The sequence below is a fragment of the Physeter macrocephalus genome, chromosome 10 (assembly GCF_002837175.3).
Source record: "Physeter macrocephalus isolate SW-GA chromosome 10, ASM283717v5, whole genome shotgun sequence".
NCBI classification, from domain to species: domain Eukaryota; kingdom Metazoa; phylum Chordata; class Mammalia; order Artiodactyla; family Physeteridae; genus Physeter; species Physeter macrocephalus.
Window position 1 is genome coordinate 60,820,215 of NC_041223.1, and position 9,160 is coordinate 60,829,374.

At 37.0% G+C, this 9,160-nt stretch overlaps 1 protein-coding gene across 4 annotated transcripts in view; it reads left to right on the forward strand.

Moving 5' to 3' along the window:
* Nucleotides 1-8,653, forward strand: part of FBXL4 (F-box and leucine rich repeat protein 4) — a 72,485-nt gene extending 63,832 nt beyond the window's left edge. For 2 of the 4 annotated variants that reach the window (XM_028494631.2, XM_007114277.3), the window contains 2 exons: nucleotides 3,187-3,499; nucleotides 8,111-8,653. In XM_028494631.2, the coding sequence (XP_028350432.1) occupies nucleotides 3,187-3,499; nucleotides 8,111-8,274 (477 nt within the window). In that variant the 3' untranslated portion in view covers nucleotides 8,275-8,653. Of the gene's footprint in view, nucleotides 1-3,186; nucleotides 3,500-5,013; nucleotides 5,324-5,750; nucleotides 5,940-8,110 lie in introns of those variants that run through there. The other 2 variants (XR_008618397.1, XM_055087611.1) reach the window with 2 other exon arrangements.
* Nucleotides 8,654-9,160: the final 507 nt, after the last annotated feature.

Consider the following 9,160-nt stretch of genomic DNA (forward strand, 5'->3'; position numbering starts at 1 on the left):
TGCCAGTAGTCTGGTAAGTTTTTCACAAAGCTAATTTTAGTTTTTGAGTTCAGAGATTATTTTCTGGAAATGCTGATGATAGTAGATAGGTTTATTTTGTTTGTTTTACTGTCCTTACTGAGTTAGATGAAAAGATGGACACCAACCTATGTTGGAACTAATTTTTCTGAAACGTTACTGGTCTGTGAAATCCAAAAGCCTAGGGACTGTTGGAATAAATAATCTTGAAAGTCCTTTCAGATATAAAATTATAATTTATATGTCATTGGAAGAGTTCATGGGATGAATTAAATGTTTTTCAACTAAATTACATGGTTAATAAATAAGACTGACACTCAAGGGACAGTAGAACTCTGTGTGCGCGTGTGTGCACACGTGTGAGCCTGTGTGCGTGTGTGCGTGCACACTCACAGGAAATGCATCTCCCAATGTAACTGACTGTGGAGCGATCCATTCCTCTTTATTTTCTTACCTGCCCCCCCATACCCAAAGCAGATTCAGGAGATCCTAAACCATTCCAGTTTTGCATCCACTTATTAGGAAGACCTGAATAAGCAGGATGGTTGCAAGATCAGAGAAGTTTTTAGGCCTTATTAAACCCCATGTATGGGCTCAGGCCCAACCCGGTCTCTGGAAACAATCTGAGAGCCCACTAACTCAGCATTAGGTTTCCCTTCTGGTCAACTTCTTACGTTAGTAAGCCATTTCATGGGCTTCTGTTGGGTCCTTCTAGTGGCTCTTCTAGATGGGCTCGGTGACACTCCATGGCACTTTGTGACAACACACCAACCAGTTACTGTCACTTGGACTTTGCTTATTGATAGCCTGCCTTCTTTAGATTGGTAAGGACCCTGCTTTGTCTTTGGCCAGAGGTATCTTATTCTGCCTGTTAATTACCTCCCCATAACCTAGAGCAGCATTCTCTAGAAAAGCAGGCCTCTAATCACAGACACTTTAGAGTTGGAATTATGTATGTTTATAGTTGGAATTTGGTATAGTTGAAGTCAGCATTTTCCAAAGTTGACCTATGGAACATTAGTCCTAAAAGATATTCAAGTGAAAAAGTTGTGTATTGTAGGGGGAAAGAAGAGGGAATAGGAATTCTGGGTCTAAATTAGTAAACGATGCTCCTATTTCCTCCCCCTGGAGTTTTCAATTGTATGTCCTACAATAAAGAAACAGTTTGCCTTTGCTTAAACCAGTGTTTTCCAACTTTACCTGACTAATGAACGCATTTTTTCATGTTACATCTATTATTATGAAATATGGTATGGGAAATGCTACTTTAGATAAATAGGTTATTTTTAAATTAAAGTATGTAGTTACCAATAGTATTGTTACAATTGATATTTATTTGCCAGGAAATGAAGTTTTAAGGACTTGACATTCAAAGTTCAGAAATACTGCTAATGTTGCTGATACTGCTAATAACGTGATGATTGAAACATTTCATACTTGTCACAGAAGGACTGTTCTTCACAGCAGGTCTGGGTTCACCAGGACAGTAACACAGACAGCTCTTGGTTGATACTTTAATACCATGTTTATTTCAGTTTCTTTCCTGTCAGCTGACCAAAAGGCAGGATGATTCATTTGATATTTTATTTTTGACTATCAAAATAATAGCAATCAGAATCATGGGTTTTGGAAAGTTTTTAAATTGCTTCTTTCCAAAGAGGCTAACTGGCTGCACTAATGATCAAAGCTACAGTTTTGTGCTGTTTGGGTCCACTCACTTAAGAAGATAGTTGTATTTACCCAAATCGATTTCTCGTGGTCTTCTGCATGATTGTTCCTGAAGAACCTTAGAAATCATCACCACTGTATCTAACCTGTCAGCTCTTTGGTTCTGACTCAAAATATAGCCCCCAACCTGTCCACTTCTCCAATGCCACTGCTTCACCTTAATCCAAGACCCGGCATCTCTCCTCTGTGCTAGTGCAGGCCTCTTCACTGGGCTTCCTCCTCCATTCATACCCACCTTAGACCATCCTCCAGAGTCCAGAGGGGTTTTTGTTTTAACGTGAATCATATTTGTTTCAAACCCTCCATTGATCTCCTTATAGTTAAAATAAAAATTCAAAGTCTTTCACGGCCTGATGGCCTGGCCCCTGCGTAGCTCTCTGGCTTCACAGCCTGCCCTCTCTCTCACTCCCCTTGGGCCGTGTACCCATCGTATTTCTGTTCCTTGAATGAGCCACGCTCATTCCCGGAGACCCCGGCAGCCACCACTCCCTCAACCTCTGCCACTGTGATCACTCTTGTGTCACCCTGTTTTATTGTTTTACTTATCACTCTCTGAATTTATTTTGCTCATTTATTTGTCTGTATGTCTTTGCAAGAAATGTGAACACAGTCGGTTTTTTTTTTTTTGATTCACTGTTGCTCCTAGTATCTGGAGTGATGCTGGCACATCGTAGATGAAAATATGAATAAACAAATGAACAAAAGGAAGTAATCATTGGAAATGTTTGCTGTTTTGTTTCCTTTTGACTTCTGATGATAATGCTGATACCTGATTATAACAAAATCAAATGAAACTCCTAAAAGAATCTGTTTAAAGAAACATTATTAAAACATTCAAAGCCCATGAACTGAAATGTTTAAATTCTTGAATAGTAGAAGCTTATCCCACGATCATGAGGTAAATCATTGGACGCCTCCAATAACTGACAGCAGCTAACTTATCACAATCTAAATTATTTTTCAGGTTGCATTTTCAGTCACCAAATGCCTCATTTAACCCAAAACTAGTATCCTTATTAGTACCATCAGCATATTCACTTACTATTTTAGAGCCTAGCCAAGTGCATACCTTTATCAGGGAGATCTTACATATATCAAAGTAGCAACAGCACGGTCAAAATGGGAGACATACAAGGACAATACATAATCCTCAAATTCTTTAAGAGGGACTGAGGATTTCAGACTGCTTTGGGATTTAATTCATTAACGTCCTCTGTCTGGAATTCTGTTAAATGGATTTTTAAGTAAGTGATTACTCTCGCTGTTTTACGAAACCGTGGCAGATCTGTGAGATGAGTGGGCAGATCTATATTAATGACAATGTGGGTACGTTTGCACAGAAGCAAACAACAGGAGATGATTAAGAATGCTTTAACATGCTCAAAACAGTTTGTGTTTCTGAGCATAATGTGGGAAAGATTGAAATTATTTGATTTCCAGATTGAAGACTATGACGTGATAGCTAGCATGATAGGAGCCAAGTGTAAAAAACTCCGGACTCTGGATCTGTGGAGATGTAAGAACATTACTGAGAACGGGATAGCAGAGCTGGCTTCTGGGTGTCCACTTCTGGAGGAACTTGACCTCGGATGGTGCCCTACTCTGCAGAGCAGCACCGGCTGCTTTGCCAAACTGGCACGCCAGCTTCCAAACTTGCAGAAACTCTTTCTTACAGCTAACAGGTCTGTGTGTGACACAGACATTGAAGAACTAGCATGTAATTGTACCAGATTACGCCAACTGGACATATTAGGTAAGGATACAGTCTATGAATTTCTTTTAAAGCCTTGACATAAAAACTAACGTCAGACTTTTTATAGGGAGAAAAAAAATTCTTGGATACAATAAAAATGTTGTCCTGATAATTATAACTGTACTTAAGTAAAAGAGTGAGGGCAGTAACAGAATTTTATAGTTGAACCTATCAGAAAGCTCTAAATAACCATGATTCTTGGTCTAGTAAGAAGAGTGAGAATTTGTGTGAGCTGTGTTCTCTGTTATTATTGACAGATAAGAAATTAATCCATTTGTATTATGAATTCAAGACACACACACATACACACATATGGCTTCTTGATGTTAAATTCTTGATTAAGGAATATTGTGAAATTTCCATCCCTGATGATTCTAGCTTTTAGGAATAGTTCTACCCTAAGGCAGAGCTATTGAAAATCCTTCCCAGTGCTGGGATTCCTTGTGTCTTTTTTGCAATTTACAGTCAGAAACCCTGTGATATTTTGTTACTTCTGACATTGGCCAGAAGTGCTAACAATGCCACGGTTATAATTGCCCACACAGTGGTGAACCCAAATAGCACTTGCACTGTGTTGCTAGTAATCTATTAATACTAATAGATTAGTCCTTGAAGTGCTAATTATATCCTTTACTGTTTATTCAACATTCAACCAAAGGGAAACCTGAAGATTTTCAACACTTACGTTTGTAGTTTTCAGTTAAAATCTCTCCACAGTCCAGGCTTATGGTACATTTGTAGATGTTGCTTATATAGTTGCATGTTACTTATTCAAGTTCCTTGTAGGCAAAAATTCTTGCTTAAAAATTTAGGAAGGGAAAATTAGGCATATGGGATTAACAGATACAAACTACTATATATAAAACAGATAAGCAACAAGGATATATACACTGGAATTATATCAAGTATCTTATAATAACCTATAATGGAATATAATCTGCAAAAATTACTGAATCACTGTGCTGTACACCTGAAGCTAACACAATATTGTAAGTCAACTGTACTTCAATAAAAATAAATAAAATTTTAAAAATCAATAAAAACAGTTGACCAAAAAAAAAAAAACCTTAGGGAGAAATTCTTGCCTATTATATGCACACTTTAGGCTAGATACTTCATCTGTGTTATATTCTCCTTAATCGTCATCGCTCAGGAAGCTGGGTATCATTGTCTTTTCATAGATGAGGATACTGGAGCCAGCAGTTAATATGTGGCAGAGCAAGGGTTCACATACAAGGGTTTTGTCTCCACAGTCAGTACTGGCTTTTCAAAACGCCACACCACTTACCTTGCTTGTTTCTTTGCCTGCCTATCTACCTTCCCCCTTGAACTAGCCTAGACTTTTTTAAAATAAGGTAATTATTTTGAAACATTCAAGAAAGAGTCATGAGTTCACAGGGACAATGAGGAAAGGCAGTCAAGGGCCTTTTAAAATGATCACTAATTGCGTCAGGCTTCACTTCAGAGGATGGTGCTGCTGTTGTTTAAAATCTAGTTTACAATTCTCCCTCCAGAAAACCCTCAAATAAACCCAAAAAGCATACACTAGAGATGGAGCGTGGCCAGTATCTGAAAGAGATGCTACCAGAGAAGTCGGTAACACTGATCCCAAAACAAAAGCACAGTTGTGATGAACAGTGGGTTCAGTTGTCAGGTGGCCTAAGTTTGGTCTATAAATGTATGAATTACTTGACAGAGACGTAAAAGAAAAGCAGGTACGAAGTATAATGACTTCTTTTTGAAGACATTTGTGACTTTCATGAGCATAAGAGCAAGGCAGTATCATTATTTATTATGTCAAATCTAATTACCGATGCAAGATGACTGTCATGTGAATATATTGGAACATCTTATTTCAAATATAAAGAGCACAGTAAAAAGTAATATCACTAGTAGTCAATAATTAATATTGTTAACAACAACATGACTATGTGCTTTATACTGTTCTGAGCATATATTAACTGGTTTAATCATCACCACAACCTTATGAAGTAGATATTATTAGCCACAGAGGAGGAAACGGGTGGAAATAGGTTAAGTGATTTGCCCAGGGCTCATAACTAGTAAGGAATCTGGACTTGAACCAAAGTCTATGCTTCTAACCACTGTGCTATATTTTCTTTACTTTTATTGTTGTTTTTTGGTTTCCTTTCATCGTTTAGTGTTAGAATCCTTATTTTTTTTTTAAAAAAAAGGATTCTTAGTTAAACCATGCTGATATTCATTATTTTATTTGTCATTTTGTGATTAGCACATATGAATGTTAAGTGGCATATCTTCGTCATACTAAACATACTTATCGATCAGTACAAAGCTGAATAAGATACAGTCCCTGTCTTCAGGAGTTGAAAATCTAGCAAGAAGGAATAAAACAAGCATATAAATAACTGTAATGCAAGCCAGAAGCAAGTCCACTTTGATGGAGCTCAAAGAAAAGAGAGTATGTATATGATCAGAGAAATAAGGAAAAGCCTAATAGATATTTGAAAGGTATCCTTAAAAAGTGAGCAGGAAATTGGGGGAGAAGGGCATTTTAGGCAGAATGAATAGCATGAAGCAAAAGCAAAGGTGTTAAAAGTACAGAATATCTTTAGAGAAGAGGCAGTCTGATTTGATCTAGAATGTTGGTATAAGGGAGGATATCATGGAGAGTTTTGGACACCAGGATGAGGAGTTTGCACAAAATTAAACAAGGAAGAGGTTTTACTGGGTTTTAATTAGGGATATGAGTGATATATTTAGAGCTGTGTTTTAGGAATACTTATCTGAAAATGAGTAGTAGGTGAATTGGAGATGGAAGAAATGAAAATCAAAGAGATTAGCTTCAATAATCCATCTCACGAGGGTCTACACCAGGGTGATGGCGTTGGGCAGTTAGCCACCATTCCTTCATTTTTTCATTCATTACACACTTATTGAGCATATACTGTGTTTGGCATCATTTTAAACACTGGAGATATTCAGTGCCCTGAAGGAGCAAGCTGACTGAAAACAGAATTGTGTCCTAAGTGGATAACAAAACAACAGCGCAAAGTACCCTGGAAACATAGGACAGGTGACCCTAGCCCAGTTAAATGTTCAATCTCTGACTTCCTTCCCTGGCATTCTCTTAGGCTTTAGGAACTCCTAATTTATCAGGAAACTCAGATTCTAATGACCAAGACTGGCAAATAGAAAAAAGTCACAGCCCTAGGTGAAAAGCTCCACAGAGCCAAATGGCTTAGGTGAGGTTCTCTGATCTTATATAACAGAAACCCCCTCAAGATAACTTAAGCATATGAAAAAGATGATTATTATGAAGATACAGGTGTCCATCTCAGATCCCATGGGTAGAAGCTGGGTATGGCCAGACGTCAGGAGAGACTGGAAAACCATCAAAAGGCGAGGAAGCTTTTCCTCTTTTTCGTTCCTTCTCCTATCCTGCATACTCAGGCCCCTGTCCCTAACCCACACCCTCTGCCACTGTACACTTACAGAGACGTTTGTGTCTGCTTCTCCCTTTGGTTTTGCTTTGTTCTTTTCTTGTCATGCTGGCCATCTCTGTTCCTCTGGGTACACATGGCTAAATATAGCAGCCCTGACCCAGTTTTCCATGTCTTTAGTTCAAGAGATCAAATGGGCACTGGAGGCTTTACTGAATCCCAATTCTAAATTCCCAGGAGAATCTGCATTGGTTTATCATGGGGCCAGTCGCAGCCAGGGTAGCAGTCTAGTTACAGCTTCTGGTAGAAGTATAGTTCCTTCTCCCTTCTCATGGCGGGGAGGGGTGAAGAAAGGATTTCTCAGAGAAAAAGGCATAGACTAGTGTTTCAGAACATTTAATCCCCCTCCCAGGTATATATATGTAATACGATTGTGCTGATTTTTTTTCTCCCTAGAAAAGCTATAGTTACAACAGATGACATCTTAGAGCCTAGTGATATTTGGTACTTATTGAGTGCCTGCCGTGCATCAAGTGCTTTACATAATTTATATGATTTATAACCCATCTGAATATCCCATAATCACTTCAGATTTAACATGGGCTAAATAGTACTCATCATCCATCATTTGTCTTCCAGTAATGACATTTTATGCCTATCACTTACTGTAAAACTTATCGAATTGTGTTGTAGTTATTTGCTTTCAACTCTAGTCAATGAATTCTTTAAGGCAGACACGTGTCTCACTCATCTTTGTATCTCCAGTGCCTGAAACAGAAGTTTCTACAGGGTAGTCGCTCAGTAATTGCACTGCGTGGAATTAGAGGTTGAATCATTAAGTATTGCTGTCTGATTTGACCCATGGGTTCAGGAAAATGAGATGTGCAAACAGTTTTGAACTGGGGTGAACAGAAATAGGAAAGTCTGGAGGAGCTGATTGGAAAGGGTAGGAGGTAGGGTGAAGATAGAATGGGTAGAGATTGACAAAATTCAGGTCCTAGACACCAATTTGGCTGGGAAATTTTATTTTTTTTTTAACAGGACTATTTCAATATGAAGTCTTGTTTTAAGAAAGGTTTTTAATTTGTAAAAGTCTATTTTAAGTGTATTTTAAATAATAAAAAGGGACTTTCATCAGGATATTATATAAATGTTAGATGATATTTTGTTTGTTTTTTTTTTTAAACAGGAACAAGAATGGTAAGTCCAGCATCTTTAAGAAAACTCCTGGAATCTTGTAAAGATCTTTCCTTACTTGATGTGTCCTTCTGTTCACAGATTGATAATAGAGCTGTGCTAGAACTCAATGTGAGCTTTCCAAAAGTGTTTATAAAAAAGAGCTTTACTCAGTGACTACATATATGTCTTATAATAAAATTAATGTGCTTTTGTAGGGTTTTGTTTTGGGGTTGGTTTTGTTTAGTTTTTATAATGGTGGGAATATCTTAAGACATTTGTGGATTTTAAAGAAAAATATGGAACTGTCCATTAAACCATTAAATCAGTGATGTAAACAAATGTTTTCACAAAATATTGTAAGCCCTTTCCTTCAAGAATATGTGAGTGGCTCATATTATTTTTGTCTTATGTTAATCAGTGATATTATGCTTTAGTCAATAACTACATGTTTAATAAAAGAGTAATATGGAAACATTTTAACTTATTTTGAATGGAGCACTTTGAACAATAAACTATCATGATATTTATGCAAGAATAAAGTTAATTTTTCACACCTCCAATGTAAAGATGCCTTATTAATTATAAGCCTTATGACCTGGCCAGTATTTCTTTTGGTATGTACAAAGTTGTCAGAGTTGGTTGGAGAAAGAATCCTACTTTTTATCTGTTAAGATTATTTTTTACGTTGATATACTAATTCTTCAACTTGAAAGTTTTCAGTTTTTCCAGTTTTCTTCTGATATATTTATTTTACTACTGGATAATAACAGTAGTGAAATATGGGCATAATCAAGAACAAGAGGTAAACTATTAAATGAAATAGTTTTCCAACTGTTCAGCAGATGCCTTAAAAATTTGCCAGAGGGAAAGATTTAAGACTTCTGAATTATATGTGGATTTTATTTTATTTTTTTTTCTGTGCCCCAGAACCTTAAATAATGAGAAATCAGCAACAGTGGAGAAAACAAAGCAAACAAACATTGTTTTGTTAAACAGTAAATTGATTTAGTTCTGCTGCTAAGAAAGTAGACAGAAAATATTTTGTGGAATGAAAAGGCAG